The 22544-nt window shown below is 36.8% G+C and overlaps 1 protein-coding gene across 2 annotated transcripts in view; it reads left to right on the plus strand.

Annotated features, from left to right (window-relative positions):
• The window catches only part of MAP3K5 (mitogen-activated protein kinase kinase kinase 5), a 207607-nt gene that overhangs the window by 85491 nt on the left and 99572 nt on the right, over nucleotides 1-22544 (plus strand). For both annotated transcript variants that reach the window (XM_040449077.1, XM_040449078.1), the window contains exons 5-7: nucleotides 233-401; nucleotides 1575-1681; nucleotides 4787-4957. In XM_040449077.1, coding sequence (XP_040305011.1) covers nucleotides 233-401; nucleotides 1575-1681; nucleotides 4787-4957 — 447 coding nt within the window. The remainder of the gene's footprint in view (nucleotides 1-232; nucleotides 402-1574; nucleotides 1682-4786; nucleotides 4958-22544) is intronic.

The raw sequence follows: 22544 nt of genomic DNA on the forward strand, positions 1-22544 counted from the left end.
TGGAAAATTCGTTAAAATGCAGTATCTTTACCTAATTTTTTCTGAAGCAAAGCTAAAAGGAATAAAGGACTCCCAAATTTCTTAATAATGCGCAATCTCTGAGGTGTTCATTCTGCGCACCTTGTGAACTAAAAGCTACCAGTGCTGCAAATTTTGTTTCCTTATACAATCATTGCTTTTAATTGAAATCCTTTCTAGTATTAACTCTTTGAAATGTGTGTTTTCCCACCAGCCAGTATTTCCGGGAATCTATACTCAATGATATCAGGAAAGCTCGTAATTTATACACTGGTAAAGAATTGGCAGCTGAATTGGCAAGGATTCGGCAGCGAGTAGATAATATTGAAGTCTTGACAGCAGATATTGTCATAAACCTGTTACTTTCCTACAGAGATATCCAGGTGAGAAGATGCTTAAAGTAAAATCTTCATCATGTAGCCTGTTGGAGGAATAAGGGAGAGTTAACATAGTATTTCAGTGAGCTGAGAGGTTATTCATGTCACTACATGTAATTTTTTGTTGACTTTTCTAAGCTTCCATCCTGAGAATCTATGATAAGTAAAAAAAAAAATCCTATGAGTTTCCTATCTGTCGGATGTGTAATGAGGTACTTGTATGGTAAAGGTCTTTTTCCTCCAGAAGAACAAAAAGAAAAGTTTGCGTGCATAGCTAATCTGTGGACAATCTATTCAGACACACCCATCAGCCAATATTGTGAAAACTTTGTGTTAGCAAAAGCAGAAATGTGGGGGGCTTTCTGGTGATATCTCTTACTCCTTGAAATCATGTGGCTTAAAATTAATGGTGCTAGATCTGACTAGCTGGAAGCAAGACATATGTAACTGATTAATTATTAAAATAACCTTTAAAATATATCATGTAAAACACACCAACATACCATTTAGTGTTATTGATATATCTTACAATTTTTTAATATGGTACATAGAATGAAATCCTCTCTGAGTTGGGGATTTGCTATTAGATTTTTATAGTAAAATGCAAGTGACTTCTGGTTTCTTATTCCTAGGCTTTCAGGCCCAAGTAAAGCTTCATGAAGACAACAGAGATTCACATACATGTAGAGGTGTGGTACTTAGGGTCCCAAGACTAGGATAGCTTGACACAATATCATCTTGTTACATGTGACAGAAGCTCAGTCAGTTGCTCCATGTCCTGGATGTTTTGAAAATTATTTCTAAAAAAAAAAAATTATTTCTTTGAAAGTAATTGATGAGACACTGTATACCAGGAATCTGGCTCCATGGAGAAGTAAGCCATCCATAGTTAGACAGTATAGTATTGTCATTCTAGATGATTTATTGTTTGGGGGGGGCGTCAGATGTGGTAACTGTATTTTAATGTTTTTATCTATATAATCAAATTTCTTATTTAAGAAAAAAAAAGTTTCTTTATGGTTCTAGATTCTTTTTGGTTCTCGATTCCATATTCCTCTGGATTTTAGTTTTCTTTTTAACACCCTTCTCGGATTCACATATCTGATTGTCAAAAAGCATTTCATTGTCAGAACTTTCTCCTAATAGTTTAATTCTGTGTTACTCTCCTCTTGTTTAAAGGACTATGATTCTATTGTGAAGCTGGTAGAGACGTTAGAAAAGCTGCCAACCTTTGATTTGGCTTCCCATCACCATGTGAAGTTTCATTATGCATTTGCACTGAATAGGTAAGAAAAAACCTTTCTGTCCACAAAGTGCTAACATCCTGTTTTATAACCTGCGTATTCTTTCTAGGGTATGTTTTCGCCACAGCATTGCAGCCACTCCCTATTAGAATGTAATATTAATATTTCTACTTCAACCGTATGAAGTATAAGAAGCATATACATTTTGATTTTTAATTTTTTTGTCCCTCACAGTTTGTATATGTAAATTCTTAAAATTCTTTTTCTTCTTTGTCAGAGTTTGTATTTACTATTTATACTTGGTCAGAATCTTTTTCAATTGCCTGAACATGATGTTATTATTCTTAGGCAGATATCCTCAACACCAAATGGTTATTCACTTAAAAATTTACTAGGTTAGTACCCTATGACCCAGCAATAGCACTGCTAGGAATTTACCCAAGGGATACAGGAGTACTGATGCATAGGGGCACTTGTACCCCAATGTTTATAGCAGCACTCTCAACAATAGCCAAATTATGGAAAGAGCCTAAATGTCCATCAACTGATGAATGGATAAAGAAATTGTGGTTTATATACACAATGGAGTACTATGTGGCAATGAGAAAGAATGAAATCTGGCCCTTTGTAGCAACGTGGATGGAACTGGAGAGTGTGATGCTAAGTGAAATAAGCCATACAGAGAAAGACAGATACCATATGTTTTCACTCTTATGTGGATCCTGAGAAACTTAACAGAAACCCATGGGGGAGGGGAAGGGGAAAAAAAAAAGAGGTTAGAGTGGGAGAGAGCTAAAGCATAAGAGACTGTTAAAAACTGAGAACAAACTGAGGGTTGATGGGGGGTGGGAGGGAGGGGAGGGTGGGTGATGGGTATTGAGGAGGGCACCTTTTGGGATGAGCACTGGGTGTTGTATGGAAACCAATTTGAAAATAAATTTCATATATTGAAAAAAAAAATTACTAGGTTAGGGTAAGGGCATTTATGTCTAGGTGAACATATTGCTAACCAAAGAATATTTTCGTTTTCACTGCTTTGAACACAATTATTATCAAAACTCCATTGACCACATTTTAGGACATGTATCCATGAGTCCGCTAACACAGCATGAACACTCCTACTTCCTGCCTCTGCGCCTTCTGTCCACATCGTGGCACACACCTCAGTGCCACTTTCTACAGTTACCAGGGAGGCCATCCATGCTCTGGCCACGGAGAAGCCCAAAGCACTGAACTGTCCAAAGCCTGTTAGTTGTGCTGTTCTCTTCCATGATAGCAAGTTGAATATACATGTGGTTACTACAACTGAAGAGAATGAGAAAAAGAAAAAGGAGGGACATTACATCTCCAGAGCACTTGTCATGTGTCACTTGAGGCGTATTTTATAGATAAGGAAACTGAAGCTGGGAAGAGTTGAATGGCCCATAGTTAACAAGCATAAAACTGAGGCTCAAACCGAGATCTAGTGATTCTGATGTCTGTGTTCTTCATCACTGGGTCCTCCTGCCTCTGTCTACAGAGAAAAATGTCTGCATGCTATTCAGCCACAGATAGTTCCTTTCTTTCTTTATCTGCCCAAACTGTAGAACTTGCTAACTTTATCAGTAAATGTGGAATGAAAGTAGATTTCATTTCCCCATTTATTAAACATCTATTTCTTTGGCTTTGACAGAGTGAGATGAGACCTCCAGAGATTACCAGCTCCAGCTGGCTCTCAAATGAATCTTTTTTGAAAGATGGAATGGAATGTGTTCTATTTTTAAATGAAAAATGGGAGTCCATAAGAGCCTCTTATATTTTTCTTCATTTGTGTTTTAATTTTGCCTTTCCTAAAATACAATATAATGAATTGATAAGCATATTTTTTGAAGTGTTATTATAAACTCAAGGTATTTAGAACGAAGTAAAAAAAAAAAGAAATTCATAGATCTATTTAAAGTCATAATGGAGAATAGAAATAACTTTTTTATAGCAGCTTTATTGAAAGATAATTCATGTATCATACAATTGACCTCTTTCAGGTGTACAATTCAGTGGTTTTTAATATAGTAACAGAATTGTATGACCATCAACACAATAAATTTTATGACTTTTTTATGTCCCCCCGAAGAAACCCCCTACCCATTAGCAGTCACTCTCCCTTTCCCCCTGAAAATCTCCCAGACCTAGGCAATCACTGATCTACTTTTAGTCGCCAGATTTGCCTATTCTGAACATTTCATGTAAATGGAATTATATTATTTGTAATCTTTTGTAACTAGCTTCTTTTACTTAGCATAATGTTTTCAAGGTCCAAGAATAATTTTTAAGAGGATTTTTATCTGGTTTTTGAGAATAGTCTACACATACTTGCTATTTTATTTTTTTAATGTTTACTTATTTATTTTGGGAGACAGAGTGAGAGAGAGAAAGCGTGTATGCACACAAGTGGGGGAGGGGCAGAGAGACAGAGAGAGCAGAATCCCAAGCAGACTTCACACTGTCAGCACAGAGCACCACGCAAGGCTTGATCTCATGAACTGTGAGATCATGACTTCAGCCAAAATGGAGAGTCAGAGGCTTAAGTGACTGAGTTCCCCAGATGCCCCATACACTTGCTATTTTGAAATAAGCTACATAAACATCTTCCTTAGATGATCAACTGGTGATACAAAGACATCAGGCAACTCTTGGGTTAAAGTCAGTTTGTTGGTGTTGTCTGTGAATGAGTTTGCACAGTGTTTTGGAGCAAAAGCCATTGAAACCTAGAGTCAGGGTTTGGGCTGTGTTTGGATTACTTGACTGGCCCTTTTAAGGGCACAGACCATTCCTAATCTCACTCCACACCCTTGAACCTGTGGATCATGAGCGTATGTTCTACGAAATTAGAGGGACTCTGGATAAGTAAGTGCAAATCCATCGCCAGGATCCGGAAAGCAGCACAGAAGTGACCCGTGTTAGACCCAGTAGACGTGTGATAGGATGAAAAAGACAAAAAGACTTAGGACAGAGGTTTACAGGTGACTCTCAAAATCTCCTTGTTGCTTTTATCCTGCCAAACTTCACTATTGTGAACCAATACATCAAATAGAATTTTAAAAATGTAATTACTCTGCATTGCTCCTATAATCTATATTGAAACAGTGATGTTTTCTTTCCCTACCGTAGGAGAAATCTCCCTGGAGACAGAGCAAAAGCTCTTGATATTATGATTCCCCTGGTGCAAAGTGAAGGGCAAGTTGCTTCAGATATGTATTGCCTAGTGGGCCGAATCTACAAAGATATGTTTTTGGACTCTAATTTCCTGGACACTGAAAGTAGAGACTATGGAGCTTCTTGGTAAGTATATAGGATAAAGTAATTACTTGATAAATCCATGACATGAAAAAAATGGTTTGCAAATGAGGGTGTTATCCTTTAGATTGCATATTATGAAGTAAAGCGTAGAATTTATAGCTTCAGTGAAGACTTTTGATGAAATTCATTTAATGTGGTAGAATAAATTGGGGTAAACTGGATGAGAAGATAATTTGAGAAAATATAATTTTATGAAGATATTTTAATATGCAGTAAAATAAGCATCATTTTGTGGAAAATTTATAAAAGTTTATAGAAAGACATGAAAGAAGACTACAATGAATGAAAAAATGTACAAAATTTGTGGGTGTGAAGAATTGATATTTTAAAGATGTTAACCCTCCCGAGCAGGCCTTTACTGGGATTTGGCAAATCGATTCTAAAATTTATCTGAAAAAATAAAGGGCCGAGAATAAGCAAAGCAATATTGGAGAACAAAGTGGAAAGACTTGCTCTACCAGATAGCAAGACCTACTATAAAGATGTAATAATTAAGATATCGCAGTATGAGTGTAGACGTGGACAAACACTGAAACAGAAGAGAGAGCCCGGAACAAGCTAAGATATGTACGAGCCTAGATTTATGACAGCAAACTTCACGAACCAGAGTGGAGATGGTGGACTCTTCAAGAATGGTGCAGGGGGGCGCCTGGGTGGCTCAGTCGGTTAAGCGGCCGACTTCGGCTCAGGTCATGATCTCGCAGTCCGTGAGTTCGAGCCCCGCGTCGGGCCCTGTGCTGACAGCTCAGAGCCTGGAGCCTGTTTTGGATTCTGTGTCTCCCTCTCTCTGACCCTCCCCCGTTCATGCTCTGTCTCTCTCTGTCTCAAAAATAAATAAATGTTAAAAAAAAAAAAAAGAATGGTGCAGGGAACACTTGTTCATCTGCTTGTAAAAATAAGATAAAATTGGATTTCTACTTTAAGTCATGCACAAGAAATGGAATCCAAGTAAAATTAAAGACCAAAATATTTTTAAATACTTTAGAAAAATACTTTTAGAATAAAATATACAAGCCGGATTGATGACATTGGGATAGGAAAGAATTTCTTAAATGAAGCTTGAAAATACCATTAATCATAAAAAGAAAAGGTTGGGAAATGAGAGTGCGTCGAAATTTGCTTCTGCTCAGCAAGGCTTTGGCTTCTGGAAATGGCAGAGTGGGTTCTGTTGCACTGGTACTCTTGCCAATAACAATTGTAAACATTGGAAAATACTTAAGAAGGAAAAAAGTTTGAAAGTACTGGAGAGTGACTAAAAGGAGTCAGAAACTGGAGAGGTTTTGATTCTTGGATAAAGGGTCCCACATTGGGTAAGATCCATATTTAAATGATTTTTTCCCTTGGGGGCATTCCCTGATCTGCAGGGCCCAGGGCAGATAGAACTCAAGAAGAAGATCACACTCTTAATGGCCAGAGGAGTCAGTTTGAGGCTGCCAGAGTGCCTGGAGATTGAGTGAGATACCCCTTAAATGCCACAGAGAGAAAGCCCCAAAATCTTTATACAAACTTCAATTCCATTCTCAGCTGGTCCCTGACACGTGCATGTGTGAGGTAAAACTCAAAGAAGGCCATGTGGAAAATAGCAGCTAGAAGTCGTTTTTGTTTTTGTTTTTTTAATTTTTTTAATGTTTATTTATTTTTGAGAGAGAGAGAGAGAGAGAGAGACAGAGTTGGGGAGGGGCAGAGAGAGAGAGGGAGACACAGAATCTGAGGCAGGCTCCAGGCCCTGAGCTGTCAGCACAGAGCCCAACGCGGGGCTCAAACTCGTGAACCGTGAGATCATGACCTGAACTGAAGTCGGACATTTAGCTGAAGTCGGATGCTTAACCACCTGAGCCACCCAGGCCCCTCCTGCTAGAAGTCTTAAAGAGCTGAACAGAAATTTCAGCAGCTGCCTAATGCAACAGAGATAGACTTTGGATTTTGAACCTGAAGTTAGAGGGGCTTCATAAACAGTCCAAGCTTTCCACTGAAACTCCAAAAAGGCCAAGCCTTAGCAATAAAAAAACTGCATCTCAAGACTAAGGAAGTGCACTAAAAATTAAGAGCAAATCCAAGATAGAGCCACCCTAATAAAACCTGAAACGAAGCTTCCACTTGATCAAGGTAAACTACCAAGAATTTATTTGCCTGTTATAACAAGACTGAATATTCTTAAGAGGAATATAACAGAATCCAAACTGTACAACATATCCAAAATGTCTAGTACACCATTAGAAATTACTAGGTTTATAAATAAATAGTTAAGTGTGACAATATCAAGGGTTGTCAAGGATGTTAGAAGAATGGGAGTCTCTCCTGGTTGTGGTAGAAATTTTTATGACCACTTAGAGATTTTGGTATTATCAAGGAAAGTTGACAGCTAGCCTACCCTGGATACAGCAGATCTATCTCTAGTTATACACTCTAGAGAAATTCTTGAAGTTCTTCTGTATAAACTTAGGACATGCAAAAAAAAAAATGAGCAAAAAAAAAAAGTTGAGCAAAATGAACAAATGGCAGAATGATACATGGATGACAGTATCATTTATGGAAGCTTTAAAAACAGTTATACACATCTAATAAAAGTATAGATGCATGAATGCATATCATAACTTCCCAGCTCAGTGTAATGGATACCAGTGGGGGTGAAGGAGCAGAAGGGAGTTAGTCACATGTAGCTGCAAGAATATTTAAAACCTGTAATTTCTTGGGGTGCCTGGGTGGCTCAGTCGGTTGAGTGTCCAACTTTGGCTCAGGTCATGATCTCACGGTTCGTGAGTTCAAGCCCCGCTCGAATTATTAATATATAATTCTATTTAGATAGATAGATAGATAGATAGATAGATAGATAAAAGGGGGTTGACTTAAATCAGGAGCTCCACAATGATAGCCATACAACATTTTAAGTTGTAAAACAGAAATCTTAACTTTACAAAATCTTCTATCACTTTAGCAGTTTAACCAGGGACTGAAACGGAGATAATGGGTTATAACCAGGGAGGAAAAGTTGGGGACAATGATTTCCTAGATCCTTATGGAAAGTTTTGGTTTGGACTTTTAAATTTGTATTATAAATTTTTAGTATAATCCAGAGAGTTTTACAGTTTCTTTTAACCCAGGTTTTTTTTTTCCTGTTGTTACAAAAGAGGAATGTACCTATGCAGCCTTACTGTTACCAGAAGATGTACACTTTAAAATAATTCTTACTTGTAGAACAATTAGAATCTGATATTTGGAAGCATTGTGCCTGTATAAATCTTTGATACAGTAGTGTTAATAAAATCTAATCTTTAAAAGCCTAATTTTCATGGTCAGTGAATTCAAATAGAAAACATCTTCTGTGAAGTTAGTGTGTATCATGCACAGAAATAAAAGTGTTTCCCCATTTGAAAATCAAACAGTTTAGACTACCAAGAACTTTCAAGGTGACATAAAGTTCAGTTAAAGGAACAGAGGGTCTTTGTTTTTGTTTTTTTTTTTCTGGTTGTGTTTTTGTTTTAACTTTCTATAGTTCCGGATTCTGGCTCCATTTAGCTGAGGACTATTAACTTTATCTCAAAAGAGCTTTGTGTTCAAGGTCTTCAGGTGAAATTGAAGATGTCAGAATTTTTATGGTTTCATTTTAAGCTGTCCGTTAATTTTCTAGTAAGAACAGGGAAGGAAGGCTGTTAGAGCTCAAAGCCTTTTAATGGGAGGATCCCTAGGAGTTGATCTTGTGAGTGTCACTCACAGACTTATTTAGTATTGAAAGTGTCACTTTCACCATAGATTACCTATCCTTAACCTGCCATTACTGTCGTGTATATCCATATACCCATTTGCCATTTGTCCTAAGGGTTGCTAAGAAGTTCCCCCACCCTTTTTAAATAGGTGTTTTTTCACGCCCTCACACTTGTAAAGCTTCTTTGGTATTTCTTAATGTTTTGATCCAACTCCCACAGTGCTGCAAACACACTCATTTGTGTTGGTGGGTTGGCATGGTCCGAACCTCCCTTTCTGTTAGAGCTGAGAAGTGAAAAGCACATTGTCAAGCAGCTGACACAAGAGGGTGTCCCTGAGGTTATTAGACATCCTGCCAGATTTAGTCAGAATTATGTATGTCCTGAGTCATGGATCCCAAAGGGATATTTCAACTGACTTTTTCTGAGCCATCATCCTCTCTGGGTTTTTACTTGTCAAATGCTGGTGTTGGGGTAAGGAGTGGGATGTCATGGCAGGTAGTTTGTCCCTCAGGCCTCTTTCCATGGACATTTTCCATGTCCTGAGTCATTTTATTTTGGCTTGCAGAGACAGTGATGTACTGACCACAGAAAATTTAAGGAGAACTTTTCACTCAGTAGTACAAGAGCCCCAAGCAGTTGTGATTTCAGTGGCTCATCCAGCTGTTTCTTGCAGTTCCCCATTTTACCATCTTTAATGAGTTCGATGTTCTCCATATCAGAGGGAGAAAGTCTTGCCTTTCTCTGAGCACTGTATCTGCTACGGGCATTGTAGCAAGGCACCATTTTACGTCTAGGCAAGTCTATTTTCTGAGAGCTTTACTTGGGGGTTTGGAATGCAAAGATAGGAAGTAAGAAAAAAGTTTAGATTTTTTTTTAAGTTTGCTGAGTTGCGATATGTTGTTAGAATATATATATTTTTTCTTCTGTTAGAACATACTTTGGCTGTTAAATCTTATCTGGGACAGGGGCCGAGTGGTTTGAATGAACACATCCTGCTGATTTAAGTATAAAAAAAGAGTAGTTCTCTGACATTTGATGTTTTTCATTGTCACTTCCTTAGTTATTTTTGTCCATTGAAGCTCTTGTGGATGGCCAAAACCATGCTATTTTTTTATACTTAAATTTCTTTAATCCCAGTTAAGGCATGAAAAATGCCCTTTTGACCTTAACATAATTGAACTGAGTTTAGCTTTTAGTCATTAAGAGGTTGCAGCTTTTTATCATAGCTGTTCAATATAAGGTTAAATATAAGTTAGAGAAAGCGGTGATGGTGTCTGTCACAGGAGCTGGTTAGATGTTTGGGGCTGTTAGAAGATATAGCACAAGATGAGAGAGTGGTGCTGGGCACATACCAAGCTTTCAGTGTAGGAAAAACTGTGACCTAAAAGCCTAGACTCACATCCTAAAAAAAGGCCACAGTTTCTGAAATGATGACTTAACTGGAATGACCCAAGGAAATACTATGGACTGTGACTTGGAGAACCATGGAAAATCCATTGGAAAGGTTATCTCCATGATTCCTTTGTTAACCTAATCTAACAAAGAAATAACCATGAAATAGTGATGCTGAATTCACATGCAGAGTGGCTTACTTAGAACATTTTGTTACACGTAGTATTTGTTCAATAGTGGAAATAATTATCCCTTAACTTTAGAGTTGACACAAGGTTTTCATATATGCTGTTCACTGTTGCAGACTTACAAGTACCTTGTAGAAGAAGGCAAAGCTGACATTTTTCCTCGCATTTTACAATGTTTGATGTCCTGTTATTAATAAAATTTCAAATCTAATTTTTCAGATTCAGTGTTGTTTTTACTACATCCTAATGGCTCTCTTTCCTAGAATTTCCAGGAACAGACATTTCCAGAAACATCTATACTATTCTGTTGAAGAGGACCTTTGGGAAACTGATGTGAAATAAATGTTGAGTCAATACTTGGAAACTGTATCTTAGGCAAGAGAACCTTAAGAAAATTCCATTTTCTTACTTGAAAAAAATAAATACTACTTACCTAGGGGGAATTAGAATACTCTTAGAGTCTTATAAGTAGCAAAATACCTTACTCCACTGAGCTTCAACAGTAAGAAAATATGTTTTCTAAAACATGAAGTCCAGAAACAGGGCTGGGTCTGGAGTAGGTTGAGTCGGCAGCCTAACAGTGTCAGCCCAGGTCTGTTCCCTGATTACTGCTGTGGGTGGCTCTGCCCTCAGGCTGGCTTTTAGAATGGTAAAGTGGCTGTGGCCATTCCAGGCATCAATCCAGTGTAGCCTCACCAAGGTCTGGAGAGGAAAGGAGGCCATCTTTTTCTGTCTCTTTTTCTTAGAACTGGGAAAACACACTCATAAAAACCTACCCCAGACTTTCCTTACATTTCTTTATGCTTCTGGTATTTCATCGTCAACCCAAGTCACTGGCAAGGAGAATGGGATTGTTACAACTACAACTGGCTTAGACTTATCATTTTAGGAGGAATAAATACTCTGGTGAGAATTGAGTGAAGCAACATATGTTAAAGTCGTGGAATGTAGTAGGCATTTTGTGTTCTATCTTTAGTATATAATATGTGACGATATTTTGTGTTTCTTCATATACTGACATGAACACAAACTAGATTAAATTTCCCTTTTCCTGAAATATCCCTAAAAGTTTTCTTTCTCTTCTTTGTGGATCTAGCTGAACATTTAGCTGATGAGGGAAAAGTTACAGAGTCTGTATACCTTTTACAGGGGCTTTATTTGAATGTCACGCACCACAGCCATTGTGGGGTCACGCAGAATAGGAGTAGACAATGCTTGTTTGAAATCGTATTTGGTTTTAGACATGATGGTATTCTCATTCTTAAGGGGAAATATGAAGTCATGTCACAACTTTGAAAGGAAATCAGGTGCCCATACCGTATTAGTGTAATCATGTCTTTCCTCTTGTAAAGCCAAAAAAAGATCCATACCCAGGAAATTAAAATCATTAAGCCTGTTTTTAGCATTAATGTGTTCATTTCTCCATAGTAACTTGTGAAAGAACAGACAGCCTTACCTTATCAACTAATTTTCTTTTACGTCAGTGGCAGTGCTATTCAAACAGTAATGTGTGCCTAATAACTACTTAGTTTTTACATTATTAATGGGGTTGGCTTTACTTTGGGAGAGTTATGTAACAACCAGTCAACACACAAATAAAGACTAATGCCTATTTTCCGTTTTCCAGATTCGCCCTTTTTTCTTTTCCTTGGCTTCAAGATATCTTTCTGTGTGTTATCTCTATTTCCACTATCGTCTATACCCCCCAGAGTTTTATCTTACCATCATTCCACTGACATCATTTTTGTTCAGTCCTTTATTGTGTACATTAGGTGAGTTTCCAAATTTTAGATGATTTTTATTTTTAGAACACAGAGCCTGAAAAGTTTGTAGTAACTCAGCATGACACTCAGCTCACTGATACCCAGATGTAGTTGGCTCCCGAGGGACCAACAGTTCCAGGATGTCTTGGAGACCCAGATAAAATGCACGGTGTGCCCACAGTTGCTCTGTAAACAAGCAGCCTCATAAATTGGTTGCATGCCTTGACCTTGGTTTAATGCCACTCTCAGCAAACGATAGATTGCATGAACCTGTGTTATGGCCTGACCAAGTCAGAATCCAAGAGTGGTAATACTCAGTATGTCACTGTGGGGTTTCCTAATTGGCAGCTGATGAGTATTGAGCACCTAAGGAGGGCAACTATGGCTTGCTTTATGTAACTCAGAGGGATGAGTGAGAAAACTAGATGTTTGCCAGGCATTTTGCTCAAAAGGAGGGAGAATATGGAAGAGTAGTGGTGATTTCACTTAGTGAATTTAAGTAATTGTTTCCAAGCCTGGCTGAACATCATAATCATTTGGGGAGTTTTTCAACAATGTGGATGGGGTTCTTTGCCCCTAGAGATTCTGCTTAGTGAATCCACTTTATTGAATAGAAAACCACAATTGATAATATGCTTATGTTCTTCTTATTAGAGATTTAGGTTTTCCCCATATTTTGCCGTCATTCCCTTCCTCCTAAATCTTTACTGTTCTTCATATCCTCAAAGGTTAAGTTCAAATCCCTGACCCCACCCTAACCTGCCCTTCAGAGCTTTCCTAACGTATCTCTTCCCATCTTCCCGACCTTCTTAGGATATGGGTTTTACATTTTAATTTGAGAGAATTGGCAGTTATTGGAAGGATAAGTTTAGATTGGCCATAAACATATGAAAACTGTTCATTCTCCAGAGCAATCAAATAAGTACCCATTACAATCCTAAACTATGGTTTCTTTTTACCCATTGGCAAAGATGAAAAGAGGTGAGAATACTTTATTTTGGCATGAATGCAATGGGAAGGTCTCTCTCCTACACTCCTCTTAAGAAAGTGAATTGGTAAGCCCTTTCTGGAAAGCAGTTTGGCATTATGTATCAAGAGCCTTGAAATAGTTCATGTTCCTTAATCCAGTTATGTCCTTTTCTTAATCCTAAAGAAACAGCAGATATGGAAATAAAGTTGTGTTTACAACAATGTTCACTACACTGAATTTTATGGCAACAAAAAATTGGAAGGAACCTAAATGTCCAACAGTAGGGAAAATGTTAAGCAAAGGATAACCTCCCCATATGATGGAATATCATTCATTCAAAATTGTGGGGATGGAGTTCAGTGGTAAAAATGTACATAACATAAAACTTACCATTTTAACCATTTTTAAGTGTACAGTTCAGTGGCATAAATTACAATCACACTGTTGTGCAACTATCATCACTATCCATCCACGACTCTTCTCATCTTACAAAACTCAAACTCAAATTCCATTAGACAACTTCCCATTTTCCTCTCCTCCCAGCCCCTAGTAACCACCATTTTATGTTCTATCTCTATTAATTTAAGCAGGTATTTCCTATAGGTGGAATCATATGGTAGTTGTCTTTTTTGCAACTGGCTTATTTCACTTAGCGTAACATTCTCAGTGGTCCATCCATGTTGTAACATGTCACAATTTCCTTTTTTAAGGCTGAATAATACTCTATTTTATGTATACACCATTTGGTGTTTAACCATTCATCCGTCGATGACTTCTGTGTTGTTTCCACCTTTTTGGCTGTTGTGAATAATGCTGCTATGCACATTGGTGTACAAATATCTGACTCCCTTGCTTTCAATTCCTTTTGGTATATACCCAGAAGAAAATGGTGGTTTTTTTAAAAAATATTTGATAGTAACATGTATTATGCTATCCAATCAAAATTTAAAAAACAGTATAAAATTGACATGATTCTCTCTTTGTCTCTGTCTATCTGTCTGTCTCTCTCTCTCTCTCTCTCTCCGGGTTTTTTTTTGTTTTTTTGTTTTTTTTTTTTGGAAAAAAGTATGAGACTAGTAAAAGGACTGGAAGAAGATGGTTAGAATTTTGGGTTATTTATTTTTCTAACTTTCCTGTTATAAAAAGGATTATATACAAATAAGTAGTTTGAGATGAAGAGAGGGTTTCCCCCCCTCTACACATCAAATTGACACAGTGATTTGGCACTCGTTTTCTTCTGCTGCTGTCCTGCTTTGTCTGTGAATTATTTTATCAGTGATAATTTAAGAAATATCCCTAGAGATGCAAAGCACCATGAATTCTAATTTAATTACTTGTGTGTCTCACAGAAAGAATCACAGCAGTTATATCACAAGGAAGGAAAAATGACAGCTAAATAGAAAGAACTTGACTTGAGCTCAATTTCTTCTTTGATGGAAAGTAGATTCTCTTTAGCTAGAAATAACGAATTCAAGAATATTTCCTTTATTCTTGACTTTGTTGAACATCTCAGTGCAGAGGCAAAAAAAATGAACTGTCTGTTATATAAAGACTTCGTCACTCACTTTATAATCAAGTACTTGCCTCTTTCAGAGCGAGCTTGCAATCAGGTGACAAATAAAATTGCTGATAATAAAGCAGCCTTGAACAAAAATCTATTGCTTTGGAAGCTTGACTAAGAAGTTTGCATCTTTTCAATATAATAATGAAGAATGCAAATTATTTACTTTTTTCCAATAAATATTTCAGTACTAAAATAGAAAAAAGTCAACAATAGTGAATGTAACTTCATACAGTTACTCGAATGTAGTCACCAGAATTCTCTTAAGATGTGAATATCTGGTTTCATCATTAAGATTTCTTTCTTTCATAAAGTCTTCTTTAATTAGCTTACTCACCTCTATCCATTTTATTTCTCTATCTTTAGAGATAGTTTTACACTATTAGTCATTGCTTATAGATTTCTTTATGTAAGGACTAACATTGTTCATGTTCATTTATCCTCTTGCTAGTTAAACGATGATGTTTTCCACAACGTGAAACTTCTTTTTTGGTGCATTTTTATGGGCACATTTGGCAGTATTGCCATATGAGTTCTTTTAAAAATATTAGCCTCTAGTCTAATAATATTGATCAAATATATCTTGTGACAAATACCATTCTTTCGAGGAGTATAGCAATACCTGTTTCTGTTGTATATAGAATACAAACTTCATTCTTAATATAAATAAGCAATTATTCCTGCTTTTATTTCTCATAATTTTTCCTGTTTAACCCAACTCCCTTTTACTAAAAAACAAAAACCAAAAAACCAGAATGTAATGAAAAAGGACTAAAAAAAATTGTTTTTAACGCACACCAAAGGGTAGGCAGGGTGATACAGAAAAGAGGGCTCATGTTTGGAATCGAGCAGAATTGGGTAAAGTTCCCACTCTCCCACTTCTAATGTGCATGACTTAAAATTTCCATGCTTCAGTGTCCTGATCAGTAAACTTGAGATAATCCACTCTACCTTAAAGAGTTTTCATAATTAGAAATATTATGCTTGAAGTGTCTAGTGCAATGCCTATTCCTAGTAGTTGCTTAGTAATGAGAGGCGGCTATCATTATTGTTTCTGTTTGGTATTGTTACTATTTGGTATTAATCACAGCTTTCCTTAGTGGAGAATATCATTTGTGTTGTATTTTGTTAGAAATACACTATCCCTCTTCTTAGGAAGTTGACGCATCCCACCTGTGACACCAGGTTTGGGTGTATTTCTTGGTCGATGCTCATTATCAGCAGAAGCTTTAAAAGCCCCGTTGTGATTGTGCCATGTGTAGTTTTCCTTGGTCATTTTCTGGAGAAAACTACTCCTCCAGGCTGAGTCCCAGAAAGAGAACAATGTGGAGCAAAGCTGAGCCAACCAACGTAGAAATGTGGCATGAATAGGCATTGCCAGCTGCTGGGATTTGCAGTTGTTTGGTACTGTGACACACTTACCCTAAAACAACTGATACATCACCTGCAGCTAAAATGGATAGTTTCATTCTTTTAACATCTATATGTTAACATTTCTATTTTAATGTTATTTTAGCATTTATATCTTAACATTAATTTATCAAGTTTGAGTCTTAAAAAAACAATGACATGATAAAATGTGTTTAGAAAATTAGCACCAAGGAACTAGAAAATCAAATATGCCAGTAATCAGGATCAACGTGCTTGGTATAACTGACCTCCAAGCCAATAGGCATTTTAGTAGTAGCATGGAAAAAGAACCATATGCTACTTCTTCAGAAGAAACTGTGCTATCCCTAGCAATAAATAATTTCTCACATAAGACTCTCAGTAGGCCATAGTGAAAGCTATGTAAACAATATCCTCAATATTTTTATTTAATAGTGAATTCCAACAACATTAAAATGTAATGTGGTGCAAGTGATATGCAGTCCACTAATTTAATGTGGTCTAAGGATATAGCTTTCTGGTCATATGCCTTTTATCAAAATTAGGGTTTAGACTACTCGAGAAAGTGAGATTATTTGAATCTCCTGTGAACTGCTATATTCATCACTTGTCTCAGCCTGGTTCGTGGCAAGGAGTGGATGCTGATTTTCTTCATTCAGCAAGCATTTCATATTCACCTGCAATGTGTTAGGCATCCCAGTGATTCAGGGATTGGAGATTCAGTGGCCAACAAGACTGATGATGAGGTCCCTGCTCTCATGGAGCGTGCACTCTGCTGAGGAAGATAGGTGATAAAAGAAAAGTAATTTCAGATTATTATGAATTCTGTAATAGATACAGAACTATACACAGATTACATTTTTTTCTTAAGTCATATTACTTAGTGGTTTTCAAGAAACTTTTCCATTTCACCTAGGTTGCCACATTTATTGGCATAAAGTTGTTCCTAATATCCTTTTGCTTTCTTCTTAATGCTCATAGGATCTATACTAACGTCCTCCTTTTTGATCCTGATAGTGTAGCATAACAGTAATTTGTATTCTCTCTCTCTTGTTGTCTGATGAACAGTTTGCCTTGGAGTTTATCAATTTTATTAATCTTCTCATAGAACGAACTTTTGGCACTGTTGATTTTCTTTATTGCACTTTTTATTTCATTAATTTCTGCTCCTTCTACTTTGGGAATAGTATGCTGTTATTTTTCTAAATGGAAGCTTACAGCATTGATTTCTCAACCTTGCTCTTTTTCCAACATATGCATTTAAAGGTATAAATTATTCTGCATCCTAGAAATTTTGATATAGTGAACTTTCAATACTGTTCAGCTCAAAATATCTTTTCATTTTCAGGCCCCTAGGTTACTCAGAAGAAGGTTGCCCAATGCCCAAACGTATCTTTCTTTCTTGTTCATGAGTTTAATTCTATTGTGGTGAGAGAACACACTCTGCATTATTTCAATTCTTTGAAATTTGTTGAGAAGTGTCTTATGGTCCAGGATATGGTCCACTGTTGTTGGGTGTAGTGTTCTACATAAGCCATTTAGATTAACTTAGTTAATCTTGTTATTCAAGTCTTCCATATCCTCATTGATATTTTTGTCTGCTTATTTGATCACTGAGAGAAGAGTTTTAAAATCTCCAGCTATGGATGTAGATTTGTCTGATTTTTAGTTTTTCCCAGTTTTGCTTTATGCATTTTGAAGCCATGTTAATAGGTATGTTTGGGATTATAAATTTTTCTGTTGAATTTACTCTTTTATCATTATGTAACATCCCTCTTTATATCATGTAATAAATTTTGCTTTAAATTCAGTTTTATCTGATACTAAAAAATAATCACAACAGATTTCTTTGGGTTAATATTTGAGTGATATATCTTTATGCATCATTTGACTTTCAGCTTAACTGTGTCCTTATATTTAAAGTGTGTCTCTTAAATGTATGTAATATAATTCTTTCTTTCTTTCTTTCTTTCTTTCTTTCTTTCTTTCTTCCTTCCTTCCTTCCTTCCTTCCTTCCTTCCTTCCTTCCTTCCTTCCTTCCTTTTTCCCTTCCTTCCTTCCTCCCTCCCTCTCTCCTTCCTTCCTTCCTTCCTTCCTTCCTTCCTTCCTTCCTTCCTCTCTCCCTCCTCCCTTCCTTCCTTCCTCCCTTCTATCCTTCCTTCCTCTCTTCCTCCCTTCCTCCCTCCCTCCCTCCCTCCTTTCTTTCTTTCTTATTGTTATGCAATCTAACTTGACAGATCTCATATTTGTAGTATTCAGGTCATTTTTATTTACTGTGATAACTGGTGTTTGCAGCTTTGTTACAATCTTGGTATTTATTTTCTCTTTCATTTTTGTTTGTTCTTTTAGTCTTCCATACCCTCCTTACTTTCTATTAATTTAGTATTATATTTTAGCCTCTATTAGCTCTTTACTAATACTTTTTATAATATTATTTTAGTAGTTTCCTAGGGACTGCCATCTACATCCTTGACTTTTCTAGTCTACCTTAAATTTATACTTTACCACATCCTGAGCAAGGAAAGAAACTTAGGGGAGTTTAAATATTCAACAGTTTTTAAAGTGTTAACATATTTTATATACAGTCGCCTATTTACCCTTTCTGTTATCTTTGTTCCTACAGTCAGTGTTTCATCTGGAATTACTTTTCTATAGTCTAAACAAGTACTTTTAGTATTGTTTGTAGTGTGGACCTGCTGGCAATTAATCCTTCCAGGTTTTGCTTGTTTGGAAACATCTTTCTTGCATCTTTTCTTTTTTTTCTTGTGTCAATCTGAGAACGTCATTGCATTATTTTTGGCTTCCGTAGTTTGTATTGCAAAGTCAGCGATCAATTTTATTGTTCCTTTAAGGTAATGTGTCTTTTCCTCTCTGGCCGATTTTAAGATTTTTCTGTGTCTTTGGTTTCAGCATTTAGACTGTGATTATTTTATTTTATCCTGTTTGAAGTTTGCCGAACTTCCTGAATCTGTGGGTTAATGTTTTCAACAGTTTTGGAATATTTTTGGCCATTATGTCTTCCAATATTTCTTGTGTTCTGTATTCTCTCTTCTTTCTGGAATTACAGTGATACATATGTTAGACCATTTAACTATGTTCCATATGTCTCATGCTTTGTTGTGTTTTCCCCTTCTTTTTTCTCTCTCTGCTTCCATTTCGATACTTTATGTTGACCTGTTCTTCATTTCACCAAATCTGTCTTTTGCTCTGTCTAGTCTGCTATTAAACCTGTACAAAGAATTCCTATTTTCAGGTATTGTATATCTTCGTTCTAGATTCTTCTTTTTTTTTTTTTTAAGATTCCAACTCTGTGTTGAAATTTTCTTCTTCATCCATTTGTCCATCTTTTTCTTGATTTTCTTGTTTTGTAATAATTATTTCAAACTCCTTGTCTATAAACTCCAACATCTGAATTATCTCTGAGTCAGCTCCTCTTGTCTGTTTTTGCTCTCTTGTTTATTGGTCACATTTTCCTAGCTTTTTGCTTGTCTCATAGTTATTGTACCCTATACATTTTGTGTTTCAGAATTACTAAGATTGAAGATGATTTTATTTTCTCTCACAGAAAGTTCTTGCTTTCCTCTGTTAGCCAGATAGGAGAAGAAGGTGATTACTTCAAAAAATGTAATGAGTTCGTCTCAGTTTCAGTTTTAGTTGACCCAGTCTCTCTTGATAGTGTCTCTGCTTCTTGGCTGTGCCCCCCCCCACCCCCCCAGCTTTTGATTGAGACACAAGCAGGTCTCTAGCTCCGTATCCCTAAGTACTGTGGGAGATTTCATATCTGCCCTGTGAAGTTTTGAGTTTCACTCTTTATTCTTCCACATCATACAGCTCTTAAATTTGGTATTTTTTTTTTTTTTAAGGAGGAGACTGTCATGTATTTTTTTTAAAGTTTATTTATTTTGAAAAAAAGTAGAAAACAAAATAAATGGGACACCTGGGTGGCTCAGTCAGTTGAGTGTCCGACTCTTGTCAGCTCTGGTCATGATCTCATGGTTTGGGGATCAAGCCCAGTGTCTGGCTGTGTGCTGACAGGGTGGAGCCTGCTTTGGACTCTCTCTCCCACCCTCTCTCTCTCTCTCTGCCCCTCCCCTGCTCGTGCTCTCTCTCAAAAAAATAATAAATAAAGTTTATTTATTTCAAGAGAGACAAACAATGCGAGTTGGGGAGAGGCAGAGAGGGAGAGGCAGAGAGTGAGAGAAGCCCAGGCAGTCTCCACAATGCCAGGGCAGCACCAAAGAGGCAGGGCTCAAACCCGCAAAACTGAGATCGTGACCTGAGCTTACCTGACTGAGCCACCCGGGTGCCCTGAGACTGTTGGTATCTGTGGCAGGCTCCTCTTGCTGGTGGCGCTTCACGTCGAAGTACTGCCAGACTTCAGGGGATTTCATTCTGCTCTCCAAGCCCTACCTCATCTCCCAGCCCTCCGTACAACCCAGCATTCAACGGATGTCCTGTGGAGAAAACTGGCTGCATGTTTGGGGCTCCTCCAAGTTTCATTCGTTTATGCCAACCCATGCAACCATCAGGAAATCCACTCTTTTCTCTTTTCCCTGGTAGAGCTTCAGATAGATAGAGTTTCTATGCCTATGCCAAGCCCAAGCCCCATCTTATGGTCCAAATGAGCAAACACCCTTATAGAAGACAAGGCAGTTCAGCTCCCTTGGGAGGGCATTTCTCTCTCTGGAGTTTTATTTCAATGCTGGTTTTAATTGTCATTGCTTCTATAGATCTCTGGTATCTGTGAAAAATATTTTGTGATATGTATCCTTTTCCCCCCACAGTTGCTGTAGCAGAAGTGATACCTTCTAAATGGGCTACTGCATCTGCTTTGAAGCTAAAGTTTTTCCCTAGACATTGAATATTCTTCTATGATTTAAATGGCTATATAGCTTTCAAACATTTGGAATATATTCCATATTATACCTTATAATATTGTTGGAAATTTAGAGTACTTTTTTATTTTATAACAAATATCCTTGTATCTGAATTTCTGATTACATATTTGATGCTTTTCCTTAGTATAAATTTATAGATGTGCAATTGTGTGAACAGATATGCATTTTTTTTAATTTTATGATTGTGATATATATTGGGAAATTTCTGCCAAGAAATACTGTAGTAATTTACTTTCACAGTGTGTGAGAATTCTTAATTCCTGTGGGTGGTATATTAATAACATATGACAAGATTTTATGTCTTTTGTAATAACATGTACATGTTATCTTAATCTCCAGGAGAATTCAGAAACTGTTGACTCTCCTAAATACTGAACTCATTGTTATGGAATGCTATGAATCCTAGAAAAATATACATTATTAATTTTACTGGCATGTATATTTTGGTTAAAAACATAAAAATATATATTGTTCATGGCAACAGAAAAACAGATGTAAGCCAGACTTTTCATTTTGGTTGGTTTTGGCCCATAAGAAGCCTTTAGTCAATTTTTACTGATTAATTTGGACATGTCTTGCCTTTTACATTTTTCCTTTAATATCTTTAAGAGAAATTCCATGCTCTTTGGTTTCAAGGGAAGTGAAAGGATTTGTCTGTTGAAAATATTGCATGTCTTGGTATGAATCAAGAGAAAAGAAAGTATACTTGTTTCTTCTCCTATACTCTTTTTATTGGGACCTTCTATTACCTCCAAAAACACACAGAAACCTTTGAGACTTACATGAGTCTAAGACTTAAAAATCATGTCTTTTCTTTATATGACTAGCTTTGAACATCAGCACTCTGGGTGCATGCTTTTTCATTTTAGGATTGGGAAACACCTATACTTCTGGAGAGATACAAATGTTTATTTTTTTTTAACCACTTATCAATAAAATTTGTTTTATTTTTTAAAAAGCTATGTTTATACTACAGAATTGTGTCTTCTGCCAAAACAGATTATATATTGATGAGTTAGTTAGTTAGTTAGTTAGTTAGTTAGTTAGTTGTTAAACTCAAGTTAGTTAACATACAGTGTAGTGTTGGTTTCAGGAGAAGACCGCAGGGATTCATCTCTTACGTATGACACCCAGTGCTCCTCAGTGCTCATCCCAACAATTGCCCTTCTTAATAACCCATCACCCATTTAGCCCATCCCTCTACCCATCTCCCCTCCAGCAACCCTTAGTTTCTTCTCTGTATTTAAGAGTCTCTTATGGTTTGTCTCCCTCTCTGTTTTTATCTTATTTTTCCTTCCCTTCCCTTATGTTCATCTGTTTTGTTTCTTAAATTCCACAGTGAGTGAAATCATATTTGTCTTTCTCTGACTTATTTCACTTAACATAATGCACTCCAGTTCCATCTACATTTTTGCAAATGGCAAGATTTCATTCTTTTTCATTGTCAAGTAATACTGAGTTGTGTGTGTGTGTGTGTGTGTGTGTGTGTGTGTATCTCTCACACTGTGTGTGAGGTACACACACACACACACACACACACACACACACACTTTTCATCAGGTGATGGACATTTGGGCTATTTCCATAATTTGGCTATTGTTGATAGCACAGCTATAAACATTGGAGTGAATATGCCCCTTTGAATCAGCATTTTTGTATCTTTTGGACAAATACCTAGTAGTGCAATTGCTGGGTTGTAGGGTA

The sequence above is a fragment of the Herpailurus yagouaroundi genome, unplaced genomic scaffold (genome assembly GCF_014898765.1).
Source record: "Herpailurus yagouaroundi ecotype Mexico unplaced genomic scaffold, PumYag 198, whole genome shotgun sequence".
Classification (NCBI taxonomy): domain Eukaryota; kingdom Metazoa; phylum Chordata; class Mammalia; order Carnivora; family Felidae; genus Herpailurus; species Herpailurus yagouaroundi.